At 41.7% G+C, this 27,750-nt stretch overlaps 1 protein-coding gene across 3 annotated transcripts in view; it reads left to right on the top strand.

Annotated features, from left to right (window-relative positions):
- LOC135111102 (DE-cadherin-like) overlaps positions 1 to 27,750 on the top strand; it is a 99,511-nt gene that overhangs the window by 68,427 nt on the left and 3,334 nt on the right. The window contains exons 1-10 of one of the 3 annotated variants that reach the window (XM_064024062.1): positions 12,329 to 12,345; positions 12,903 to 12,926; positions 16,810 to 16,905; positions 18,033 to 18,152; positions 20,247 to 20,390; positions 20,895 to 21,089; positions 22,194 to 22,390; positions 24,380 to 24,469; positions 26,193 to 26,313; positions 27,217 to 27,388. In XM_064024062.1, the coding sequence (XP_063880132.1) occupies positions 16,870 to 16,905; positions 18,033 to 18,152; positions 20,247 to 20,390; positions 20,895 to 21,089; positions 22,194 to 22,390; positions 24,380 to 24,469; positions 26,193 to 26,313; positions 27,217 to 27,363 (1,050 nt within the window). In that variant the 5' untranslated portion in view covers positions 12,329 to 12,345; positions 12,903 to 12,926; positions 16,810 to 16,869 and the 3' untranslated portion in view covers positions 27,364 to 27,388. Of the gene's footprint in view, positions 1 to 4,182; positions 4,343 to 4,776; positions 4,903 to 8,473; positions 8,560 to 11,617; positions 11,757 to 12,327; positions 12,346 to 12,902; positions 12,927 to 16,809; positions 16,906 to 18,032; positions 18,153 to 20,246; positions 20,391 to 20,894; positions 21,090 to 22,193; positions 22,391 to 24,379; positions 24,470 to 26,192; positions 26,314 to 27,216; positions 27,389 to 27,750 lie in introns of those variants that run through there. The other 2 variants (XM_064024060.1, XM_064024061.1) reach the window with 2 other exon arrangements.

Genomic DNA, 27,750 nt, shown 5'->3' with positions numbered 1-27,750 from the left:
TAAAGTGGCATAAGGGATATAGCAAGGGTGATGTAGACAAGGTAGTTAAATGTGATTAGGGGAGCAAAGGGTTCAAGCTTGATTTTAAAGTATAGACTGAGGAAAAAAATGGTTCACAAATAGTGGTAGATGATTGGAAGAGACTCGGCTATCACGTTGTTAGTACCGAGTCAATAGGGAACTTTAAAAGATTAGTTTCATTTATAGGCAGAAAGGAATGAAGGTAGAAATAAGTATGTATGTTTTATACTAGAACTCCCTCGTGTACGTAGGCTTGATGGCTTTTTAGCAGCTTCCCTTATGTTCTTATGTTAGATTAGGTTAAGTGCATAGAATAGATTAGATAGGTAAGGCTAAATAGATAGACTAGGGTAGATAAATTACGTTAGACTGGATATTAATTAAAGGATATTTACAATGGATGGAATTATTTAGATTGAAATTTTTATTGCATTCATTCGTGGATGGAATTCATCTTCGAAGCCCCACCAGCAGTGTGTCAGGATGTACTGGTTTGAACGGGATACCAGCGCACCGTAACCTCTCTCGGCTGATACTCTTGTGCTCGCCTCCCTAATGAAGGCTACCGGGCCCCTAGTGTCAGTCTCGGTCCTGGAAACCCTCCCGCCTTGCACAACCCACTACGACGTACCTGCATTAACCTCGTGTAATGTGCAGGGCGCATTATACTGCCTGGACAAAAGCGTGTGTTGTGTGAGCTGGTAATTCAAGGCACACACACACACACACACACACACACACACACACACACACACACACACGAGCTAGAATTAACCGCCGCATAAAACCTGCTTGCTATAAAAGGCACTCGCAACGTAAATATATTAAAAGGTAAACAAGACAGACCAGGAAATACGAAAAAAAAATAAAAAGTAAAGTGTTTGGCCCCATTTTGTATAGCACTGCCTTCCATCACCATCAAGATACACTGGGTTTTAACTTTTACGGCGTTCTGTGCCTCCCTGCCCCTTCCTCCCACTTTCCCTGCCTCCCACCCGAAGCCCATATAGTAGCGAAGGGAAGTGCCGTGTGCGTGTGTCGGCATTCCCACGCGCCTGAGTAACTTTGGACACAAGTTTGCGGTGTGTTAGGGAGGTAAGGGAAGGTGGGAGAGAATCAGGGTGTGGGTGGCATCTGGTGTAATAGGTAGGAGGTGTGATGAAACTTGCATTGAGGTGTTTAGGATTACATTGGAAAAACAGATGTTATGTACATGTAGGAGACTTTTTGGTGTATAATAAGGGTATCTGTTGAACTACATACTGTTGATATTACTACTACTACTACTACTACTACTACTACTACTACTACTACTACTACTACCACCACCAGCATCCTCTAAACATTATACTGGCTAGAAATTGTAAATCTGCTCTATTTTATCTCCTTTCTTGTAAATGCTGATAACATACAGTGCTTTCAGTGCTTTGAAGTGTTCGAGATCCTACGAATTTGCTTGACCAGTAGTGGTAGTTGTAACAGATTGCTTTTAGAGTGAGAACCAATCAGACGACTAAATTCATCGTGGTTGTCAGGTGGTGATGCCGCGTGCCAGCCACCTTGTTGCCGGATATGCACCTGAGCGGACAGGTGTCGATAGTGTCACGCGCTGCGGTGGCTGTGATGGACCTCGTGTGCAGCTGTGCCGACCGGGAGTGTGGCAGTATTCAGTTGCTCATCGTTATTAACCTAACCTAACCTAAGATTGCCAAAAATAAAAATAATAAATAACGAGCAACAACAGCAATGACGACGCAGTAAGTCTTGGTGAATTGCTCTTGGTGATTGTGTCTAGAAAATTTATGAGAGTCCTGGTGATTTATCCGTGAAGTTAAGGCAGATTTTGGTGATTATCTGTATAAAAAGCGAGGAAGAATCCTGGTGATTATCTCTTTTAAGAAATGTAAGAGTTTTGGTGATTTTCTGTTGTGAAAAGCAGAAGAAAGTCTCGATGACGGTTTGTAGTAAAGTCGATGGAGGTTCGTAGTAATTTTCCGCATGAAAGACGAAAGAGAATCTGGTCATTATATGTAGAAAAAGCTGGAGAGTCTTAGTGGGTGTAAAAAAAAGAAAAGAAAAGTCGTGATGGTTATTTAAAAGAAAAAAAAGGGAAAGTAATGATATGTTGCGATGTTATATGTTGCGAAGGCGAAATAAGAGTCCTGGTAATGATTTATAACAGAGGCGAAGAAGGTACAAGGGAAAATGTAAAAAATCAGTAACCGGAGTCTTTAAAAAGTTTAGAAATACGAGAACCGTGAAATCATGTGGAACTTTTAAGTCAGAGACGCATTACTACCTTGTGACGGCACGCGGTTCTGAAGGAACTGCCGAAGCTGGAGTGTGGCAAGATTGATGCAGGGGCGTTTGGCGGGCAGCGGCGGCGGGGGGCGAGTGGTTGACGGATTGGGTGAAGCGCGCGTGGGGTGAAAACGGCCAGCTGAAGAATTGTGTATTGGAGAGGAGGAGGAGGAGAAGGAGATTGCCCTATAATGTAGAAATTAAGTGTTCCATTTACCATTGATGATAGACAGACAGATAGACCGACCGACCGACAAACAAAGACAAACTGACTGTCAGACAAAAAAGACTATGCTACACAGATTTTCACGCCCCAGTAACCCTGTCCCATCACGCCGCATATCATTAGAGTTAAAAGTAATATCATTCGAATGTGGAACTGAACGTTGAGGTTGAAAATATAATCAGAAATAGCCTCCTGTGATTCATGTAGGTGTGTGGGAGGTATACAAAAGAAAAAAGAAAGAAAAAAAAATGTGTAGGAAAAGGAATGTAATAATAATAATAATAATAATAATAATAATAATAATAATAATAATAACAATAGCAATAACAGTAATAATAACTAATGGTTTATTGATACATGTTTATAAAGCATAGGTAGCCAAAGGATGAAAATATGCATTAGAAGTAAAAAAAATAAATAATAATATCACCAAACCCAAGGAAAATTTAGAGATGAATCATAAAAATGGGAGGTAAAAAGGCAAATAAAAAGGAGATAATTTAAAAGAAGATAAAAAAAGGGCAAAATTGACTATCATAGCAATCGAGACTAGGAGTGACATCAGTGGTTGTTGATCAGCCTGACTAGAGTGGGGACGAGGCTGTGCTTGTGCATGCCTACGTGTTTGCTGCTGCAGATAATGGCCAATTCCCAAACTTTAATTTTCCACGTATTTGTTTGTGTGGTGTCTTCGCCTTCACACTCCAGAGAATACCTGCCTGTCCGGGGCAGATCTGGGTCCCGGCATCCCAAACTTTGTGTCCCATCAAACTCCGGAAGCTTTTTAAATTCCCTGGACCTTAGACTCCCCCACTTTTAAAAGGCAGGAGAGTGTGAGGTCCGGTCCTCCTCTGATTCATCGCAAGGTTTGTTTAATGGACTCGCAAAGAAACGCAAAGAATATAAAAATTCTTTGAGTTTTTTAGGTATTAATGAGTCTGACCTCTGTCCAAGCGATACCTAATGCAAATGTTACGTCAAAGTATTGTGTTGATTGGCGGATAGTTAGATTTTTCTGGTTGTGTGACGTATTTTCTCCTTTTCTGTTCGTTTCTGACCAACAGTATGTGATATTTTTGTCGAATTTTTTTTCTTAGCGTTGTGGTCTTCAATGTGACTTTTGCATTGCGCAGTTATCTCGCTTTACGTTCATTAAATGCTTCTTGATTCTCTCCGTGCTCTCCGCCCTTGAGTCAGTCTAGTCAGCGCAGTAAAACCATGGAGTTCACCACTCCGGTGGACGCATCAGTATGAAGTATTGGATGGAAGCAATAATTTTGTAAAGTTGCCATTGACGCAATAATTTTTTCACTTGTTTATCTTTTCCATCAACGTGGAAATTATGTGTTTACTTTGCCTCAACTAATATATGTGCGCGGCGTCTTTACGAGCACAGAATTTTAAACTGATTGATTTACAGCGCAACATCAAGGTAGTAAGTAATTTGGAACCAGCAAGTTTCACGAGAGAGATTTACCACACAGAAAGAAACTCCCGCGAGGCAGAATTGAACTCACAATTTTTCGGCAAACACTGCACCACAAAGCCGAGCCACGTTCGAGTCACACTGAATCAAGCACGACATACGAGTACTACACTAAGTATCCCATCCAATAAGCCTGATATTCTCCCAGGTGGACGTGAGTGGCGCTGAGGGGATGGCGTTGAAGTACCAGCTGAGCGATGCTGTCAACTTTGGGATTAGCGATGCGGGGGTCATCTATACTCTCCGCCAGTTGGACCACGAGGGCTCAGGCGGCCGCTACTCCCTACAGGTCACGGCCGAGGAGCTGGGTAAGTGTTGCCTGCTGGGGGAGAGGGAGAGGGAGAGAGAGAGGGAGTGTGGAATAAGTGTAAGCTGGCCGAGGAGGAAAAATGTGTGTTGAAGGAGAGAGTTGTAGGCTGGTAGATGGCAGGGTTTCAAGTGAGTGTGGAACTGGTGACTGTGGCTCGTTGGGGGACAGGGAGAGGAGTAGGTTGGAAGGTGGCGGAGTACAAAGAGTAGTGGTGAGTAAGAATGGGATAAATGTTGACTACAAGAGAGAGGAAGCGAAGTGTGCGGATGTATGAGTGGAGATGAAGGGAACAGAACTCAGTAGTGTCTGAAGCTGTACAGTGCTGTGTGATGCAGCATTGACATGAGTGGCGCATAAGCGTCCCGTTTTTATCTTTATCCATTTCCTCATGCACGTGAACGGTGGTGCGTGGCCGTATGGGCGTGGTGGCAGCAGGCGGTGGGTGGTGGGCGAGGTCAGCCAGCACCCAGATGAGCATTCAGGTGATGGACGCCCCGGAGCCGCCACGGTTTGACGTCCAGCACTATCAGTTCACCATCTCCGAGTTCGCGCGGGAAGGTAAGCACATGTGGGGAGTGGAACACGAGGTGGAATAGACTCAATAATCAGGTTGTTAGTGCTGGGTCATTAGGGAGCTTTAAATTAAACAAATTTATGGAAGAGGATGATAGGTGGAAATAGGTTTAATATAGGGAATGCCACGTGCAGGCCTGATGGCTTCATCATTTTCTCTTGTTCTTATATTCGTACACACAGGAAGCGCTTGATGAAAAGCAAGACGGACCGCCAATCTGCTTTTTTTTCTCTCTCTCTCTCTCCCCCTCATTCACTTTTCAACACTTTACTTTCTTCTTTTCTTAGTTTCTTCATCTTGTCTTGGCTATCCGCTTTAGCAGCTAAGACACAAGAATACGAGTATCTCACAAACAAGTACGTGCATATTTTTTTCCTGCGCGAAAGCAAAGCTGGTCGAGATCCGCATATTGTATGAAAAGAAAAATCTCACGTAATTGCCGCGCTAAAAGTTTGTATACAAAGTGGCGTGCTTGAGGTGGTGCTCGAGTTCATCTTGAGAGGACTTTCACGCAGGCACGCTCCCCACAAACATAGTAATAATACCGGATCGCTGCGATGGTGCCAACACAGTCCCTTTCGACACGTTGGCAAAATACGAGTACATGTTACCCTATGGCTTTCAATGTGATGCGGGAAAAAAATGCACCCATTATTTTCAGGTTCACATTACGTATATTGTTGTTTGGTCTTGACGCCAATAACTTCCCCTTCGTGATGTGTTGACAAGATACAAATCACCGATGGTTTTCAGTGTGACGTGAAAAAAAAAAAAAAAATTCATGATCACTGTTTATGGCGGCGTGTTATTGATCCAGCATTTGTTGCCACACGTACAGACCACAAGAGCGGCGGCTTAAGGGCAGCAATCTGACTGCAAGGGGAGGCTTTACTGGCTTTGTTATAAGCTAAAATATTGGGTACTTTAGAGAGAGGGGCGGGGGTTTACTGGTAAAAATAATGGGGATGGGAAGGAAGATAGGAATTTCCCCTCCCCACCCTCACACACTTCCCTGAGCCTTGTATTGCCGCTAATGATGCGCCGCGGCAGTACCACACCTTGCTAATGCCCTCAGTGATTCCTTTTTGATTACTTCTGATGATGTGAACAGTTTGAGGTGTGTCAGTCTTTCCAAATAGTTGATTAATTCTCTGCGTCTCCTTCCACTATTCCCCGTTTTTTGTTTTTTGTTTTTCTCTCTCGATGTATTCTCTGATCCACTGATGGCCTGTCGGTTGTCACGTTTTCGTACGTAGCAGTCGACAGATCAGAGGTTTTAAGATTCATTAAGAAAACTTAGCCACTACGGAAGGGAATGCGGCAGGCTAATCGACTTCTGCGAAAGGAGTGGCAGAAAGAATAAGTGAGGAGAGGGACAGAAAGGTAAGGAATTATATCCCAAACAACAAAAGGATGGAGAGGAAAATGAGATAAAACAAGGGAAGTTTGAGCTAATAAGTGATAATTGACAAAAAAAGATAAAGAAGTATATTCCAAAAACAAAAATGATGTAGAGAGAAAACGAAATAAGATAAAGAAGATTATTCCAGGAGCAAAGGAATGCAGAAGGAATATGAGATAGAAGAGATTGAAATAATAATGAGGAGGGAGAAAAGACAGAGAAGTATATTCCAAGAACGAGGGGATGGAGGAAGAAAATGAGACAGAATAAGGAGAGGCTGATTTAATAAACGAGAAGGCGAAGAGATACATAAGTTTATTTCAAGAACGAGGGGATGGAGAAAGAAAACGAAACAGAACAAGGAGAGGTAGGATTAGATGAAAAGAAGAATATTCCAAGAACTCGGAGATGGAAGGGTGAGAGAGAGAGAGAGAGAGAGAGAGAGAGAGAGAGAGAGAGAGAGAGAGAGAGAGAGAGAGAGAGAAAGAGAGAGCACAAAGAACCTCCTTGTTTTCTGAGTGGCTGGGCAGAGATCCACGGCTCTTGGTCTTAAAACGCTTTGCTCTCTCATAAAGATTATTTCAAAAAACCACAGAGACTCTTAGCCGGACTTTCATGTATGTTTTGATTTTCCCCATTGATGATGTACGATCCTTGTTAAACTGCCACTAGAATCACGAACGCACCTTTGAAAATCCCAAGAAAGTCCTACAGAGCCTGTTGGAAGTAGGCGAGGTAAGATGTTTGAGAATTCGGTCCCTCGTGTCCCTTACATATACCAGGACCATTACACGCAGCGCCCGACAGATGGCGGGAAAACTTACCTCTTGACTCACGCACTTCCACCAGCAAGCATCAGCTGAATGCCTTCCCAACAAGCCAGGAGCGCAGGGACGATGGTGATGCGTCAAGTTAGGAGACAAGTACATTAGCAGAAGTTAGCGAAGGGCACGGCTTTATCCGCCAAGTTAATTTGAACGGACTATAACAGTGTGTGAGGTGCAAAGTTATCACCGCACGCAACAGAACAGAGGGTGAGGGTCTGTTGTGTCACCAGTTAGCGAAACAAAGCATAGAGAACACTTTGCAGAACTGTCACGTGGGTGTGTGCCTGTGTGCAGAGGCGGGGCAGTGCAGGATGACTTATCTCTGTTTGAACCAAGGTCACCATCGTGGTCTGCTTGGTGTCTTGTGTGCATTGTGTGCCCAGTTAGGACTTGATACCTGCCTGCTTTTCTTTCATGCTTTAACACTTCAAAAGGGCGTTACACACACACACACACACACACACACACACACACACACACACACACACACACACACACACACACACACACACACAAGAAGACGTAAGTCAACTTTATCTTATTGATGTTGTTTTCTGCAGTATGCACGTAGATAACAATAATAATGATAGAAAAATAAATGAATGAGTCAATAAATACGACACTGTTTGTTGTATGATTATTTTTAATCAAATTACATTCAAATTTATTGCTAACAGTGAGCAAATAATGAAGAAATAGAATAGCAAATGAATGATGATAAATAACTGAAGTGAGATAGATGAAACAAATAAGTTAATTAATCAGTAATATTTTTCTGTGTGTACAGAAAGTCGAACACGGATTAAAAAAAAAGGTGGAAAATAAATTCCGCTTCCGAAAATTAATACCTAAAATATTAGAAAAATATGCAAAATAGAATAAAATGGATCAATGGAAATTACTCAACTGGCCCATCACTCCTCACAGAGCGGGGGCAAGGCAGCATAGCGCACCTCGTCAGTCTTCCCCAAAAGCTGCAAAATCGTTCAGAAGATTTATATAAATATACGTAACATTTCCGTAAAATATGACTGGTGAACACGAGCCAGTAAACCCCCTCTCGTTATGTGTGTGTGTGTGTGTGTGTGTGTGTGTGTGTGTGTGTGTACTGCCCCATATTGTAAAAAAGAAAAAAACTTCCACACCCCACCTACCCCCTTTTATATTTGCCAGTTTTATTGCTTTTCCGTGTTGTGGGGTGAAGTAATGGCCTTTTCCTTTACCTACCTTTTTTATTTCACTTTACTCCGGCGCTCCCCCGAACCCGAAGCACCTGAGAGCGGCTACACTATATACTTGCTGTTCTTTCTACTTCTCCCCGTGCAGGCAGCTACGTGGGCACTGTGCGAGCGGAGGATGACGACGGGGACCTCGACCGGTACTTTCTGCGCGGGAGGGACATAACAGAAGCGGTGAGGATGTGTGTATATCTGTGTGTGTGTGTGTGTGTGTGTGTGTGTCAATGAGTGAGCCACCCTTGAGCATACGTGGTTGTTTTGTTCTGGTGTGTAACGTTTGTATGGGCATATGTAAGGTTTTGTTGTCGTTGTTTTGTTTGTTACTGTTTTAGGGAGTGTTGTCCTCTAGTTTCGTACCGTTGAAAAATTGTTTGTGTGTGTTTTTATTATTATTATTATTTTGTGGTTTATTTATGTACTTTTTATCAGTGAATTGTTACTACTACTACTACAACAACTACTACTATTACTGCTGCTGCAGCTACTGCTACTGTTACTGCTACTGCTACTGCTACTACTACTACTACTACTGTTACTACCAAGAGAGAGAGAGAGAGAGAGAGAGAGAGAGAGAGAGAGAGAGAGAGAGAGAGAGAGAGAGAGAGACAGAGAGAGAGAGAGAATGTAGTAAACCGCGGCCTTGTTAAAAGAGAAAATTAACTTTTATGCACTAAATGGAAAACGGGTAATGGAAAGAAATCAAATAATAAAAAAAAGGAAAACTTAACCGGAGAATATTTCCCATGCATCGATTTAAAAAGAATTGTTTTACATATGTAAAAAATTCTTTTGAGTTCTTAGGAGTGGAGCGTAGAAAAGAAACTTAACTTAAATTCAACTTAAAAAAAAAATAGACACAAAAAATTATATATATATATATATATATATATATATATATATATATATATATATATATATATATATATATATATATATATATATATATATATATATATATATATATATATATATTACTTTTCATGATTTAATCATTTGTAATCTAAGAGGCAAATTTTTAATTAGAAAATTTTTTGAATATTTTGTACAAGTAAGGAGCTTAGTTAAAAAAAAAAAGTGAAAAAAATTCACTTAAAAAGTTTTCTTCTGATTTTTGCAATTAAGAACTTTCCTCTAATATTACAGAATAATAATAATATCGATATAAAAATTATACATCAAATGAAAGAGTGTGTCTTTTTAGCGTCATAATTCCTTTCAAAAGTTAAATGTGAATATTTCCTATGCACCACTTGTAAGAACTCAAAAGAATATTTTGCATGTGTAAAATATTTCTTCTTTATGTAAGCAACATGTTCCTATAATCAGATAAAAATTTTGTGATTGAAAATTTTTCACCTTTTTTAATTAATATTTTGCGATTAAGGATTTTTCTCTAAGATTACAGAATGCTGAGTCATGAAAAGTAGAAAAGTATATATCAGTTAATTGAGTGAGTCTTTATAGTATCTTTATTTCTTTTACAAAGTTCAATATATTTATCATCTATGCACCACTGCAGAGAACTCAAAAGGATATTTTAAATATGCACAGTGGTTCTTCTTTAAGTGAGGAAGATATCTCTATAATCAAATAAAGATTTTGAGATTAAAAATTTTTCACATTTTTTTTAAATTAAGGTCCGGACCTATAAAAGTTGAAACTTTTTTTTTTCAGATTAAGAATTACACAATGTTGAATCATGAAAAATAGAAAAAAATTTTGATGTAAAAAGTGTACATCAGTTAATAAAATGTGTCTTTTTAGTGTCGTAATTTCTTTTAAAAGTTACGCATCACTTCTAAGACACTAAAATGACACACTTTGCTGATTGATATATATGCTTTTCATATTGATATTGTTCTTCTACTTTTCATGGTTTGATTATCTGTAATCTTGAGGAAAATTATTAATTGCATTTTTTTTTTTTTTTTTTTAGAGATACAACCTTACTTAAAATAAGTGAAAAATTCAATTTAAAAATTTCCTTCTGATGATTTGGATATGTTCTTTATTTAAAGAACTTTGTAAATATGTAAAATATTCTATTGAATTCTTAGGGGTAGTGCATTGAAAATAACCATACTTAATAAAAAAATAAATAAATAAAATAAAATAACAAGAAAAAAACACTTTTTCTATTAATATATACTTTTTATATGAATATTCGTCTTCTATTTTCATGAAATAAGCATACGTAAGGAAACTTTTTAGTCGAAAAAGATTTTTAATGTTTTGTACCTTAGTGAAAAAAAAAATTCGATTTAATAATTTTTATCTGATATTGATTATGTTCCGTACTTAAAGGGAACCATTGTACATTTGTAAAATAGTCTTAAGGGTTCTTAGGAGTGGTGCGTAGATAATAACCATAATTTAATTTTGAGAAAAAAAAAGAAAATGATACTAAAAAATATACTTTCTCGATTAACGCATATATATATGTATATATATATATATATATATATATATATATATATATATATATATATATATATATATATATATATATATATATATATATATATATATATATATATATATTTTTTTTTTTTTTTTTATATACTTCTACTTTTATGGTTTAATAATCTGTAATTCAATTTAAATTCAATTCAATTTAAAGATTTTTTTGTGATAATTGTGATATGTTCTTTACTTAAAGAAGAACGATTTTTGCATTTTTGTGCAGTATCTGTGTGTGTGTGTGTGTGTGTGTGATTTACCTACGGTCGTCTGCTGGTCACCCAGCCAGCCGTTACCCTACGGAAAGAGCTCAGAGCTCATAGTGACCGATCTTTGGCTAGGACTGAGACCACTCACACACCACACACCGGGACAGCGAGGTCACAACCCCTCGGGTTACATTACATCCCTTACCTACTTGCTGCTAGGTGAACAGGGGCTACACATTAAGAGGCTCGCCCATTTTCCTCGCTGCTCCCGAGATTCGAACCCGGGTCTTCTTGGTTGTGAGCCGAGCGTGTTAACCACTACACTACGCGGTGTGTGCATGCGTGTGTGGGTGGGTGTACTGCCCCATATTGTAAAAAAGAAAAAAAGCTTCCACATCCCACTTTCCCCCTTTTATATTTGCCACTTTCAACCGAAGTACTCTCCCTTAATTCTGCTCTTGCTTCTTCTTTTGTCCCTTATCTCCTTCCCTAACTCCCTCCATCCCTCATTGCACCTTGGTTAATTCACTCCACATCTACACCACCTCTCCTTCCGCCGTCAGTTCGCCATGGACGCCAGCACGGGAGTCATCACACTGGAGGAGGCCCCGGACGGCTCACGCTGGCAATACCACCTCAAGGCAGGGGCAGAGGATCGCTTGGGACACGTTACTCTCGTCCCCGTCAGTGTCTTCTTCATCTGTGAGTGTGCAGCTTTCTGTGTGGGTGCAGTGAGGAAGGGAACACTGGGAAGAGGGTTGTTCGTCAGTGGTTCTGTTATTTTGTTAAGTGTGGTTTTTGTTGCGCTTTGTCTGTTGTTGTGTTGGTGGTTTTGTTGTGTTACTGACTTGCCTTGTTTGTTGGTTCATGTTATAGTTGTTTTGATTTATTGTGTTTTGTTTTGGATATAATTCTCTCTCTCTCTCTCTCTCTCTCTCTCTCTCTCTCTCTCTCTCTCTCTCTCTCTCTCTCTCTCTCTCTCTCTCTCTCTCTCTCTCTCTCTCTCTCTCTCTCTCTCTCTCTCTCTCTCTCTCTCTCTCTCTCTCTCTCTCTCTCTCTCTCTCTCTCTCTCTCTCTCTCTCTGTGTGTGTGTGTGTGTGTGTGTGTGTGTGTGTGTGTGTGTGTGTGTGTGTGTGTCTAAGAAATCTGCTGATGTTAAAAAAAATCAGTAATTGTTCTGATTTCTAAGAAGATATTTCTATTACTAATGCTCCTCCTCCTCCTCCTCCTCCTCCTCCTGCTGCTGCTGCTGCTTTTATCAACCTCTACAAAGCCGGAAATCCAGCTTACGGTGAGTAGATGAAAGTGCAACAGGTAGATAAAAACGGAGCTTCATTCAGGCAGTTGAGTTAAAGACTAGCTATGTATACTGTGTGTACTGTATGTTGCGTGTATTTGCTTAAACTATTGTACTAAACTATGTACTGGAAAAGAGTAACTATATAAATGCATTAGCGGAGCGTTTATGCAGCAAATGGCTGCGAGTTAATAGTTTAATAGTGCAAGTACAAGTAAATACGTATACATATGTATTTATTATGGTGCCTGTGAGGGAAGTGAGAGAACATTGATGCTCATTTTATCTAGTAAGGTTAAGTTAGGGATGATGATGATGATGATGATGATGATGATGATGGTGGTGGTGGTGATGATAACAAAGATGATATTATTACTGTATACTACTACTGCTACTACTACTACTACTACTACTACTACTACTACTACTACTACTACTACTTCTTCTGTTATTACTGCTGATGATAATAATGATAATAACAATGATAGTAATGCCATAGATGATGATGGTAATAGATTTTCTTCATTCTGTTTATGTTCCCTACGTTGCAGAGCCGTTGGTCTCCGTAACTCAAGGTGAGTAGCCTTAGCCTTTACTTCTTCCTAACGCACACAAACGCACACACACACACACACACACACACACACACACACACACACACACACACACACACACACACACACACACACACACACACACACACACACACACACACACTAATACTACTATAACTTATTAAAAAAAATATACAAAAGTAACAAAAAGATTGGAATGTGTTGCCGTGGAAGAGAGGTGCGTGTTCAGTGATCTGTGTTGGGTGAAGAGGCCCACACATCGGTCAAGAAACAGAGTGACGCTGCCTGTTCTCCACACATTCGCCGCACAACTCGCAGTGTCTCGTCCTCACACTCCTGGCACTATTTCCCGTCGCCTCTCTTCTGCTGCAGCTGAAAACGCGCTCGGCCTCGAGTAACAGGGACACCATCACATCGCACACAGACGTAACCTGCTCGTGGTCCATGTTTTCCTCTTCTAGTGTCACCTGCGTCACGTCACGAGGCACCGGCCGCTCACAGTAGTGCCGCTCACATTTCAGAATGTGTCGCTCCTCTTCCTATGGCAGCAGAAGTTTATTGCATTTCCGTATCGTGTTCGTGTTCGTGTTTCCTGCATAGACCCCCTTACTTTGTCAACGAGTCATTTTACAAAAAATCACGAACATAAGGACCAAAGATAATAGGCAGAGAATTTCTGAACACGGACGGTCACTTTCAACTGGAGCTGATGAGTTTCAGCAACAGATGGCGCGGATGTCACCTTAATTCCCTTGGGTCTCCCAAAACATGAAATTCCTCTCTGAAATGCTGCACACATTTGTTCGTCGACTGCTGCGTGTACCGTCGAATATTATATGAGCTGAAGAATTTTCAAGTAAGTAAGCAAGCAAGCAAGCAAGCGAGAGAGAGAGAGAGAGAGAGAGAGAGAGAGAGAGAGAGAGAGAGAGAGAGAGAGAGAGAGAGAGAGAATTTTCATATAATTCATTTAACACCCGTCCAAAGAGAGCTTCGACCATCTATATTTATGTGTGTGGCTTTCAGTAATCTCACTTCACAGAAAGATTACTGAGTGTTATCAAAAGCTTAGTCACATCTAGTCACCCTCATCATTTGTCAGCCTCTCGTTTCCTTTTGTCGTTCCCTCCCTGCACACCACACAGCACCATCACGCTCCACAAAACACTGGCCTGTACACTTGTCCGTACTGTTCAAGGTACACACACACACACACACACACACACACACACACACACACACACACACTCTCTCTCTCTCTCTCTCTCTCTCTCTCTCTCTCTCTCTCTCTCTCTCTCTCTCTCTCTCTCGAGTGTAACGAGTCAGCTAGGCTTGGTCTGCGGGGCACGCGTCCCTCCCGAGTGTCTCCCTCCTCACCCCGCCACACGCACTTCATAGCTGCGCCACAAGTCTCAGTGTAATCGCGCCTCACGCCCACACGGCGAGTGCCTTAGGGAAGAGCACGTAACGCGTGACGTCAAGGACCTGCGCTTTGTACGAGTGCCCGCTCTCCACACGATTTCTGCCGCGGTACTCAGCGTGCCAGGCCCGCCTATGCTGCTCTGAGCCTCTCGCCGCCTCCATGTTTCACTGCTGTTGGGGCAGGAGGCAAGGGTGGAGAGGGAAGCTGAGGAGGGAGGCTGAGGAGCGAGGCAAGGGTGGGGAGGGAGGCTGAGGAGGGAGACTGAGGAGGGTGACTGAGGAGGAAGGCTAGAGTGGAGAGGCAATGGTGGGGAGGAACGCAATGGTGGAAGGGATCGGATAGGGAAGGAGGCAAGGAAGGGAAGGGAGGTAAGGGTGGGGAGGGAGAATGATAAGCTGTTGTGCCCGTTATCACTTAAGGAGTGTTTTGAGACTCCTTGCTCTCCTGTTAGGACTATTTCAAAGGCCAATCAGAGATTTAGGCGTGTTTCCAGGCATGATTTTTCTCAGTAACAAAGTAGAAGTATTGTTAACCCTTTCATATCGATATTCAACAATCCACATCACTAAAGGCACAATACAAGAACTTTACAAGCACCTCACGGGAAGGAAAAGAGGAAATAAAAGAACCTCCCAGTGCCCAACTTATATAATGTTTAGAGATAGATGTATAACGAAAATGAATATCTCAAGAGTGGTTTACGATTAAGACGAGGAGTGCCAGATAGCAGAGAAAGGATTGAGATATCATTATTATAACAGAAACACGCTTGAAAACTCCCATGTAATTCCCACTAATCTGTTGAGATCCTCGAATCAACACGCCTGGACGTTTGAGGATACAGAGATTGATTCAGTTCACTCATTTACTCGCTCCCTTATTCACTAATTGACATCTTGGGCCACTACCTTTGATGATACTATATTTGGGAACCGCATTCACAAACATCTGAGTTCCCAGTCATGACTACTTTTTAAACAGGGCCATCAAGGTTTTTAAAAAATTGCCTTCATGATTTCAGTGAAAGTTTACCAACGACTCTGTATCATCACTAAAAAAAAAAGAATGTGGTTATCCCTATAGCTTTTGAAAATAGTTCTTAGAAGAGCTCACTGCATTTTAAAATAACCACAGGCTCTTACTCACCGTGCCACTTACTCGCTCTCTTACTCCCTAACTCTTTCATAGATTCATTTCCTGCGTCCCTTCGTAAATATTTATCTACTTTAATCCCTTCCCTTTGTTCAATACTGTGTTTAGTGCGATAATAGCAGAGTGGCGTAACAGAGTGAATGGTGCTTTGAGATAAAATGTTAATTTAAGTATCGTGCTTAATTTTTGTAAGCGAATTTTGCCTTTTTTATTCAGTAATGACAGTGAGAAATGCGTGTGTGTGTGTGTGTGTATGAAGAGAGAGAGAGAGAGAGAGAGAGAGAGAGAGAGAGAGAGAGAGAGAGAGAGAGAGAGAGAGAGAGAGAGAGAGAGAGAGAGAGAGAGAGAGAGGAATTCACACTCGGGTAACATACCGTGTTATCCCTTTCTATTCGTTTAGAAACTGACCAAGCTTCCTGCAAGAGAGAGAGAGAGAGAGAGAGAGAGAGAGAGAGAGAGAGAGAGAGAGAGAGAGAGAGAGAGAGAGAGAGAGAGAGAAGGGGGAATTTTCTACGTAAGAGGTAGTGGTAGGCGTCAGATCCTTTGTTTTGGTGCGGACCTCGTTGCGTTCAGTGAGGGGACTCGGTAAGACTTCCTTCCTTGTTGTGTTCACTTCTCCCTACACACAGGCACACACATACACATACTCAGGCACACACACACACACACACACACACACACATACACACATGAAAGTTATGAGAGCAACCTTATCAAATGCATTCAAATGGAAAAGTTTATCACGTTGAAATTATTAATCTCTTTATATTTATTCATGTAATTTTTTTTATCTTTTTTTGTTTTTGTTGTTTGTTTGCCTCGGTATTGGTGACCGTGTTATGTTTGTGTGCTGTGAATAGAACCTGTTGCTGCATTGTTTGTATTGGTGATTACTAGTTACGTGTAGTGGTTGTTGTAGTAGTAGTGGTGGTGGTGGTGCTGGTGGTAGTAGTAGTAGTAGTGTAGTAGTAGTAGTAGCAGTAGTAGCAGTAGTAGTAGTAGTAGTAGTAGTAGTAAACATTATGTATTTCTCATTTGTTTTTCCCACTGTCTAATAAACTGTCTTATATCGTGTAAATGATCTTAGTAGTAGTAGAAGTAATAGTAGAAATAGCAGTAGTAGTAGTAGTAGTATTGTAGTAGTAGTTGTAGCTGTAGTAGTAGTTGTAGTAGTAGTAGTCTTTATGTAAGTATCAATATTACTGTGAGCATTGCAATATGATTACACCCCCACCACCACCACCACCACCACATCCACAACAACACCACCACCCTGACCAGCGTTGCATCTCCACCCCCCCCCTCCCACAGGTGACAGCAGCCCGCCGCCCAGTCTTTCCGGATTGTGAGTCTTACGAGGATACCCACGTGATGGAGAATGTGACGGCAGGCAGCCCTGTCCTGACGGTAAGAGAGAGAGAGAGAGAGAGAGAGAGAGAGAGAGAGAGAGAGAGAGAGAGAGAGAGAGAAGAGAGAGAGAAATTAATTGCAGCAAGTCAAGTTTATTGTAGTGAAAGCGTTACAGTGCTAAACTCGTACGTAGATCTTTAAGCTTATTACTTTCTTTCCTCCCTTCTTTCCTTTCTTCCTCCCTTTCTTCCTTTTTTTTCTTTCTTTCTCTCTTCCTTTTCCTTTTTTCCTTTTTTTTCTTTCCTTGCTTACTTCCATCCTTCCTTCCCTCTTGCCTGTCTTTGTTAGAGTTAAGAAGATTGATGCACCGAGTTTCTATTACCCTTCATAAGCCGCGTAAGACAATTCTCCCTTTTTTCATGTCTTTCCTTCTCCTCCTCCTCCTCCTCCTCCTCCTATGGTTCCTTTACGCACATTAATTTGTCTCCCTTCCATTCCTCGTTCTTCTCTTTAATCTTGTCCTTATTATCTCGTCTTGCCTTGTCTCTTGACTCTCTTTTTCTCATTTTGACCCTCTGCTTGTGCGTGTCCTCCTGTGCTTTTCTTCCTTTTGCCTCGAGCACTGCTGAGTTATATGATATTCACTTCCATCTGAGAAATCTGCTCCTCATTCATTCATTCATTCATTTACTCACTCACTCATTCTCTGTCTCATTCCCTCACTCGTTCATATACTAGTATTTAGATTCTTTAATAATTCACTTTCTCATTTTCTCCCGCTCTTTCTCCTCTTCACCTTTCCTCGTACTCTGTCATTTTTTTTTTTCTCTCTCTCTCTCCCATGTTTTTTTTTTTCCCTTCTTCCTGGTTTCCTTTCTCTGTCCTTTCCTCCTTTCCCAAGCCGTATCCCCCTTCCTTCTTTGTACCTTTGCGTTCACTCTTCCATTTTCCCTTCTCTCCCCCATCCCTCCATTCATTACTCCCTTCCCTTTTCTTGACTTTCTTCCTCCATTATTTTTTCCCTTTTTTTCCCATTTTCACATCCTGCCTCCGCTTCTACCTCTCTTTCCCTTCCTCCCTCTCCTCATGTCCTTCATTTCTCACACCCCCCTTCCCTTTCTCTCCCACTCTCCTTCCCTTCCCTCACCCCCTCTCTCTTACCCGCTTCTCCCCATGTGCTACAGGTGGTGGCTACTGATGTGGACAGCTGGCTCAGCGGCGCCCTCTCCTACTCCCTCATCCACAGCTTCAGTACCTTTGCCATCCAGGCGTCCAGCCAGCGCGGTCACATCACGACAACCCGGGTGAGAGAGAGAGAGAGAGAGAGAGAGAGAGAGAGAGAGAGAGAGAGAGAGAGAGAGAGAGAGAGAGAGAGGGGGGAAACGGGGGGAGCAGACAAGACCTACTGAACGATAAGTTAGATAAGACAAATACATAAGCAGATAAGGATTGTTTAGATAAAGTTTAATTTTAGAAAAGGCGTGGAGAGAGAGAGAGAGAGAGAGAGAGAGAGAGAGAGAGAGAGAGAGAGAGAGAGAGAGAGAGAGAGAGAGAGAGAGAGAGAGAGAGAGAATGTGTGCGGTCTGAGGCAGATTTGTGTGTGTTTCTTACCTAATTGTATTTTTACATAAGTGAGTCAAACTAGTAAGTAAATATTTTATTGCCATTATATTACAAACATTATAATTAATTACAATATATACATATATGACTGGCTCAGTCTGTCAAGCCGAAGCTTCTCGACAGACATTTTTTTTCTTTCTTATTTTAAGGATGAAGGATCTTGCAACTTAAGGTTGCAAAGCGAACCTACCCCAAAAATGAGAAAATGACAATAATTTGCAATAATAACAGTAAAGATAATAATAATAACAATAATAACAATATACTGATAGCAATAATGATAACGAATAATGATAAATTGATAGCATAGATTATTGATAACAATAATGACAGTAATGATAACAACAATAGGCAATAATAATAATATTTTTAACAATGATTAATGGCTGTAATTTAATAATTAATTACAATAGAAAATACTAATATAAAAATAGAATAAATATATGAATAGATTACTCTTGCGATAATCTATACTACTTTATAAACTTTGAATTATTTTGCAACATAAACAATTGTTTTTTTTTTCTTAGATCCAGACAAATTGCCACTGTTAACAAGGTCCTTTATTTCTACTGGCAGAGAATTCCAAATACAAGGACTGGACCAAAACACACTATTCATAAAAAGTGCTGTTCGCAACTGAGGACAAATAAGGTTAACGTTGCTACTGCGAGTGTTGTACGAGTATGATGTGCGTACCATTGGGAAAGGTGGAGTTCCTTGCAACTGTGTAAGGCATTCTCGTAATGTAATTCGTAATTTAACGTGTGTGTGTGTGTGTGTGTGTGTGTGTGTGTGTGTGTGTGTGTGTGTGTGTGTGTGTGTCCCAACCAGGAATAACAAGAACTGTCGCTCCCTTCCTTCCTGGCTCTCTGCGCACAGTCAGAGGGTGTCGCGCTCGTCAAATACAGTCCCACCTCGGCAGTTTCATCCCCTTTACTCCCTCGTGCTATTTTAGGTCTTCAGCCATTAAAGCTTTCACGAGGACGGCGACGCACCACTCCAGGATTTCATAATATATCCGAACCTCTCTTGTATCCTTTTCCTGTGTTTGTTTCTTCTCTTCCACGGTCACTCTTACTCCTTCCTATCCAGTGTTTCAATTTATTCACCACATAAAGACGTAACTATAAGAGTCTTGATGTCTCAGAGTTCTTAGTGGGGTGGTTCAGCTTCGTACATTTCAGTCCCCTGTTATCTTTTTTCCCCTCACTTTTTTTTTTTGTCATCTTTAGTAATTTCTCTTATATTCAATTCGGAAGACAGTCTCGCATATGATATTTAGTTTGTATTACTGGGAGTTCTCACATAGTCAAGAGATGCTAAGTCTCCACCACCATGCGTTTCAGAATCTGGATGAAGAGATCGCTTGTGTGGTTCCAAAGATAGTAATAAAAAGAGGGTTTTGGTGTGGCTTCGCTGTTAGGAAGTTCGTAACGCACATTCCTCCTCCTCCTCCTCCTCCTCCTCCTCCTCCTCCTCCTCCTCCTCCTCCTCTTCGTCCTTCTCTTAGGAAAAAAGTGGGTGGGAGGAATCTTCTTTGTATACTGAATTGAGAACGCATTGTTGCTGTAGGGAAGTTTGTCACATCGTCCTCCTCTTCCCCCCCTCTCCTCCTCGATACATACCTCTTAGAAGGGAAGTGGGTGGGGAGGAACTTTCTGCAATACTATCCTTAATCCTCACCAAATACAAAAAATCCCCCATAAAATCACCCATTGGTTAGCTCGTAAAACCTGTGTAACCTCTTCGCTTCGTCTGTGGCCTCGTGGCAGCGGCTGGATCGTGACGAGGGAGATGAAGAGTTTATGCTGACTGTGGTGGCCAAGGATGGCGGCTCCCCTCCCCTCCAGGCCTCGTGTTCCTTCAGGGTGATAGTGGACGACCTCAATGATAACTCCCCTGTATTTAATCAAGAGGTGAGTGGCTGTGATCTGGTCTGTTCTGGTCAAGGGAATGAAAAGAATGAGTGACAAAAAGCCTGCACGCTCTGCCTCTCCCAAGGAGGTAATTAGGTTTGTAAAAGTTAGCCAGTTAAGTTTCACAGGTGTATTGTATTTAGTCTTAGAATGCAGGACTTGAGCTACTCTTGTGTCCTGTCCTCATGTTTGTGCAGTCTTTGTTCTTGCTGCCGCGTCGTCTTCTGTAATGCTATGGGGGAAGATACACGTGTGTGTGTGTGTGTGTGTGTGTGTGTGTGTGTGTGTGTGTGTGTGTGTGTGTGTGTGTGGAGAGTTCAGATGATGAATTACTTTGTGTGTCTTAACAAACTTGGGGTGGTGAACACACACACACACACACACACACACACACACTACTTCTCTTACCCTTCCTTCTTGTCTCAGCCCCATATTGCTATTCTTACGGCGTTAAAACCTCAACCAGTCTCTCCTTCCTACTCCCTACCTCCTTCCCTCCCTCAGCGGTACGATCAGACGCTGGCCACGGATCACAACCTGGCCCTGCCCGTGGTGCGTGTCGCCGCTTCAGACAGGGACGCTGGCAGGAACGCACATCTCACTTACCACCTGGAGGGCCACCCCAACCACCTGGAGTTCTTCTACCTGGAGCCCATCACGGGGGTGCTCACCTTGAAGCGACACCTGCATGACGCCATGGTGAGAGAGAGAGAGAGAGAGGGGGGATGAAATAGAAGGGAAAGATTTGAGTAATAACGGTTCATTAGCAATACATGACGCTGACTGTGTAGGATTATGAAAAAAATGAAAAATAGTGCTAACTTTTCCACCGAGTAATTACCGTGAACCTGGATCGAACTCGCAACTTGAAACCTTGATTCAAGTTTTGTACCTCAGAGCCACCCAGAGAGAGAGAGACCTTCATGACAATCAGGGTAACATGGGTAGCGTGAGACGGACGTGTTTTTTTCATTTGACGTGTGAGGAAACGTCAACGGAGACAAAATACGTGACGCGGAGATCACAGGTGGCGGCTTTTAAGTATGTTGTTTGTTGCCCTCGCAGATTGCTCGCTTCTCTTATACAAGGCTAAAGTTCGTATTGAAATAGGTAGAGTTGTATTGTATTCTTCCAGACAGTCCTCCCCTTATTTGGCAGCGGGTACAAGTCTGTGTGGGTGAGACAATATGGGTCAGGCGAACTCCGTCTGGAACATAATGAGTTACGGTCTGGCTGCTGAGATGTACCTTGAGTGTCGTGACAATGGTTCGATTCACTGTCACTCGTATGTTCGGATTTCACACCAGATTCGGCATCACGTGTTGTCTCTCCTACTACTACTACTACTACTACTACTACTACTACTACTTCTACTGGAAATGCTTGTATACGAAAATCCTTTATTTTTCGTCTATCTAATAATCACGGTGTGTGCTTGCTTTTTGTCCATTCTCTCTCTCTCTCTCTCTCTCTCTCTCTCTCTCTCTCTCTCTCTCTCTCTCTCTCTCTCTCTCTCTCTCTCTCTCTCTCTCTCTCTCTCTCTCAAATCCTTTTTAGTGACTTTCAGCAAGTTGAACGTACGGTAAGAAAACCATTCTTGAAATTACGTGCATTCCTTCATAAGAAGAAGAAGAAAAAAAAAAAACTCGTAGCATAGTCTACAGTGTCTCCCAAAAACTTAAGGTAAGACGAATTATATGAGACCAGGAAGTATTTGAGTGACCTTTCCACAACACCTAACCTAACCCTCTTCTCCTTCCCTCTACCATAACCTAACCAAAACCTTCTCTTTTCCCCCATCAGGCTAACACTAAGACCTTCGATATGCGTGTGCGGGCGGTGGACGGTGGCACTCCTCCCCTGTGGTCCACGGCGCCCATCACCGTTCGAGTGGTGTCCTCGGGGGAGCTGCCACCCTCCGTGTCCACCCAGCACCCGCGGCAGCCTGCTATTCCGGAGAACACGACGGAGAATACTGACGTGGTAGTGGTCTGTGCAAGGTGAGAGAGTGAACTGCAGGAGGGGCTCTAAGAATGTAGATGTATGGACGAGTGGATGGTTTGGTGGACGGATGGATGGATGGATGGATGGATGGTTGGATTGTTAAGTGGATATGTATTTTGATTGTTTGTTATAGAGGCATGAATGTATTGATAGATGCATGGATGAATGATTTGTTGGGTGGATGGATGTATGAATGGATGGGTGGATGGATAGATACAAAAACTGTCTGATATGGATAGATAGATTTATGTATGTATTGAATAACTGGTTGGTTGATACACACACACACACACACACACACACACACACAGATAAGAGTAACCGGCTGATATAGAATGATAAGTAGATTAATTAAGAGAAAGAGATAGATACAGAGATAGATAGACAGGCAGACAAATGCACAGACCTTTATTAGATCCTAGCATTTATTCATCATTCAGGTTACAAATATTAATCTTTCATGGACAAAAGGTATGTAGTGCACTTAGAATATTAACAGTTATAGAGAAAAAAATAAAATAGAGAGAGAGAGAGAGAGAGAGAGAGAGAGAGAGAGAGAGAGAGAGAGAGAGAGAGAGAGAGAGAGAGAGAGAATCATGACACGTTAGAATTATAAGAGCATGGTAAAAAAAGGTAGAAAAAATGAATTGTACAAAGATCTAATATGAACAAAAAAAAAAAAAAGCAAAGCCGTACAAAATTACGTACGATTTTAATTTTGCTGGAGTGGGGAAGGAAAAATCACAAAGCACACTCGCTTCTTTCACTGGATTATTTTCATTTTAAGTTCGTGGAATTTTATAAAGAAGTAAGAAAAATGAAAATAACTGGAAAAAAAAGAAAAAAAAAGCGAAATTAAGTGCAACAGAGAGAGAGAGAGAGAGAGAGAGAGAGAGAGAGAGAGAGAGAGAGAGATTCCTGTTTTGAATAAATGAAGCTCAGAACGAACACTTAATATTCTCTCTCTCTCTCTCTCTCTCTCTCTCTCTCTCTCTCTCTCTCTCTCTCTCTCTCTCTCTCTCTCTCTCTCTCTCCACATCCTAAATCCTCGCACTGTTCCGCTGCACAGTTTTGTATATTGATTCCAATATTCCCACTCCTTCCTTTTCTCTTTGTTTTTCATTGGTTCGTGAAACGCTTCGATATTCTCCCAGTGTAATCTGTAAATATTTCTTGTTTCTCTCTCTCTCTCTCTCTCTCTCTCTCTCTCTCTCTCTCTCTCTCTCTCTCTCTCTCTCTCTCTCTCTCTCTCTCTGGATCAACGTTATTGTCACTCTTCTTTCATTCTTTCGTCTCCATCTCTACACTTTAAAGGAACCGTCCTCGCGTTGGCTTTCCAATGAACGGTGTTTCCTAAAGCCTTACGTCAGGTTTTAAAAGTTTGATTTTTTTCTCTCTTCTCGTTCTGGCTAAGAGCAACGAAAAATATAATGTTCACTGAAGATACCAGTCCCAAAAGAGAATTGCCCCCAAAAATATCTAAAATCACAAGAAGTGTGTTGAATGAGTGAAGCTACTGACTGATTAACTCTTGCTTCAGTGAAATGAACGAAATTAAAAAAAGTAGGGATGGAAACTATAAAAAGAGACAGTCCGACAGAGTTTTAAAGTCCACCGGTGAAACGGATGGAAGGGTGAAGACACTATTAATTCTTGCATTTAATATATTGGACGTGGGGGTTAGAGTCAGGTGGAGATCGTTGTTTTTTTATTTCCTTATTTTCTTTGTATGTGTGTGTGTGTGTGTGTGTGTGTGTGTGTGTGTGTGTGTGTGTGTGTGTGAAGAAGACATACGAGTACAAGTACCCAATATGTAGAAAAAAAGATATTTACCAACCACCCCGCCCCCCAAAAAAAGTTCCTCAGAAAAAAAAAAAAAGGTTTCCCTAGCTAATTTACCAGTGAAATTTACGAAAAAATGAAGGTATTGGCTCACTCTGATATGACGTGTGTACTTACTCCTCCTCCTTCATTTCCCTCACTAGGTCTAACTTACCGAAGGCTCCCAATGTTTACTTCACCCTTCTGAACGGCGACACTCCAGAGACCAATTCTGACGGAACCTTCGCTCTCAGGTAAGATCAAATGATGTTACATTAAGTTAGTTTAGTTTAGATTAGATAAGGTCAGGGCAAGTCAGGTTAGGTTATGTTAGGTTAGATAACTTCAGGGAAACGCAGCTTAGATTACGTTAGGTCATGGCAAGTCAGGTTAGATTAGGTTAAGTAAAGTGATATCATGTTAGGTTACCTTAGCTTAGGATTAGTTAAGGTTATGCCAGCTTAGGTTAGGGTAGATAAAGTTGTATTATGTGAGATGAGGTAATGTTAAGTCAGGTTAGGTTAGATTAAGTCAGGTTAGATTAAGTTAGATTATGTTGTCAGGTTAGGTTATAGTTAGGTTAGGTTAGATCATGCTAGGTTAGGTTAGGTTAGGTTAGGTCATGCTAGGTTAGGTTAGGTTAGGTTAGGTCATGCTAGGTTAGGTTAGGTTAGGTTAGGTCATGCTAGGTTAGGTTAGGTTAGGTTAGGTCATGCTAGGTTAGGAACAACAAAGATCAAGTTTGTATGCTCATCCACTGCTTTGTTTATTTTGCATTTCCAAGGTTTCTCTCTCTCTCTCTCTCTCTCTCTCTCTCTCTCTCTCTCTCTCTCTCTCTCTCTCTCTCTCTCTCTCTCTCTCTCTCTCTCTCTCTCTCTCTCTCATCTTCTTTTGCTTTGTATGTGTGTTTTGTATTTCCAGTTTTCTTTTCTTTTCGCTCTCTTCTTTTGTCTATTTTTGCTTTGTTTTTTATATCAATTTTTGTGCCTCTGTGTCTCGTCTTGTTTTCTTTTTTCGGGGCGAGAGTTTTGATCCATCTTTTTTTTGTTTGCTTTATATTCCGTTGTATAGAGACTGTTTTCCTTTGTGTTTTTTTTCCCATCAAGGTATCCTCACTTCTCTCTCTCTCTCTCTCTCTCTCTCTCTCTCTCTCTCTCTCTCTCTCTCTCTCTCTCTCTCTCTCTCTTCCGCATCATCACCTTCCTCTCCAATTTCCTGAGTTCACTTTCCTCCTCCTTCAGCCTGAACCTGTTGCCTCCATCCCATGTCACTTTTTTCCCTTATTTTCTTTCCACTTTCCTCCATTTCCTCCTCCTCCTCCGCCTCCTCCTCCTTCTCCTCCTCCTCCTCCTTCTCCTCTTCCTTTTCTTCCTCCTCCTCTTCCTCCTCCTCTTCTCTTTAATTCTTTTATCATACCTTTCATCCCTTTCCTTTGTACTCCTACCTCCTCCTCCTCCTCCTCCTCCTCCTCCTCCTCCTCCTGCTCCTCTTCCCCTTGCTGGAACGCTTTGACTCTTAGCTTTCGTGAGGATTATTTTCCAAGGCCACAGAGATCATTAGTCAGGATCTCGTGGGTGATTTCCCTATTAAAGATAAAGAACTCTTTTTAAATTATGACCGGAATCGTCGGGGCAATCTTGAAAACCCCAATGGCTTCCAAATAAAGGACAAATATCAAACTATAACTAGAATCATGAAAGCAATTTTGAAAATCCCATTGAAAATAAAAGAAGACTTCAAAAACTCCAATAACATCCAATAAAGAATTCATGTTAAATTATCAATAGAATTATGAAAGTATTAAGAAAAGAGAGAGAGAGAGAGAGAGAGAGAGAGAGAGAGAGAGAGAGAGAGAGAGAGAGAGAGAGAGAGAGAGAGAGAGAGAGAAAACAATACATTGCACTAGAGTTTACAGAAGGTTGTCGAGGTAAGGCACCGATACGTGTGTAAAAATTTGGTTCTACGTTCCTCCGTCAGACAAGTGCCGGACCATCAGGAGGATCTGTGCGGGAACAACTCCGGCGTGAGTGTGTTCGTGGCCACCAGGAACCTCGACTTCGAGACCCTGCAGGCGTACAGACTCAACGTACTCATGGTGGTGAGTGAATGACGTGTTGGTTGGTAATTGGCTTTGATGTTGCCATTTTCTTTTTTCTTTGTGGTCATTTTTTGTCATTATCGTCTCTCCCCTTGTTGTTGTTGTTGACATTTTTTTTCTTTCATGTTGTCTTTACTTTTCCGCGACTATATTTTTTCTCATTATTTTTCAAGTCGTGGGTCTCGTCACCGCACTTCCTTGCCTCGCCTCTTAACACTCCTCTGAGCTTCTTTCCCTTCGGCTCATTTCCTCTCCCAGCCCCCCTTCCTCCCGTCTCTTTTATATTTTCTCGCTTCTCCTTCTTTCAACCCTCTCAACTCGTCTCATTTCCTCTCCCGACATTCTTCTCTTCTCTTTTTTTAACTTCCCTCATTTTACCTGCTCCTTCTCTCCTTTCCACCTCTTCCTCTCACAGATCTCTATCGTCTTCTCTCCTTTTATCCTATTTCGTTTCTCTTTCCCCACGATCTTTCTCTTCCTTCACTCTCTATTCTTGCATTTCTCTTTTGACATTTTCTACCTTTCCTCCCCTTTCTAGTCTTCTGTGTTTGTCCCTTTTTTTCTCTCTCTTACCCTGTACCTTCCACCCTCCTTCACTTCATTTTTTTCTGTCACAAGTTTGTCCTTTCTCTCTCCTTCTTATCCTATACTCCATACTCTCTTCCCTCTCACCCGTTCTTCTTACCCGTCTTTTCTTCCTCACCTTACATTCATCTTTCTTATCTCCTCAGCGCTCTATTCCCCGCATATTCCCTCTCTTCCATTCACCATAGCCAGAATTTTCCTCTCTCCTTAACTTGCAATCACCTTCTTCGTCTCATCGACCCTAGAACGACAGAAACACCCACATTTTCCTCCCTTCTTACCTTGCGTCTACCATACCTCTCGTTTCCTCGACTCCAGAACGACAGGAACGCCCGGCTGGAGCATCAGGTGGTCGTGGATATCTTGGACGTGAACGACAACGCTCCCTCTCCTGCAGGCGTGGGATGGGTCTGTGCAGGAGAACTCTGCCAGCACGCTGATCACCACTATTTGGGCTGTAGATAAGGATGCCTCGCCGCAGTACAGGCAGGTGTGTGTGTGTGTAAGTGTGTGTGTGTGTGTGTGTGTGTGTGTGTTTGTGTAGGGGGGTGGGGGTGTTGATCTTGGTGTTGCACGGAGTTTATAGGATTTTTGAGCTGAGTGTGTTGTCTGTTCTTTATTTTTTCTTTTTTTCGTTTTTTTGGTCTGTAATGGTTTGGTAATGAGTGGTTAGAGAGAGAGAGAGGAGAGAGAGAGAGAGAGAGAGAGAAGAGAGAGAGAGAGAGAGAGAGAGAGAGAGAGAGAGAGAGAGACTATTGACAAACATCCACAACCAAAAAAAGAAAGTACACACACACACACACACACACACACACACACACACACACACACACACACACACACACACACACG

This window comes from Scylla paramamosain, chromosome 21 (assembly GCF_035594125.1).
Source record: "Scylla paramamosain isolate STU-SP2022 chromosome 21, ASM3559412v1, whole genome shotgun sequence".
Lineage (NCBI taxonomy): Eukaryota > Metazoa > Arthropoda > Malacostraca > Decapoda > Portunidae > Scylla > Scylla paramamosain.
The sequence above is the reverse complement of the archived record's forward strand: the minus strand, read 5'-3'. Positions and strand labels throughout refer to the sequence as shown.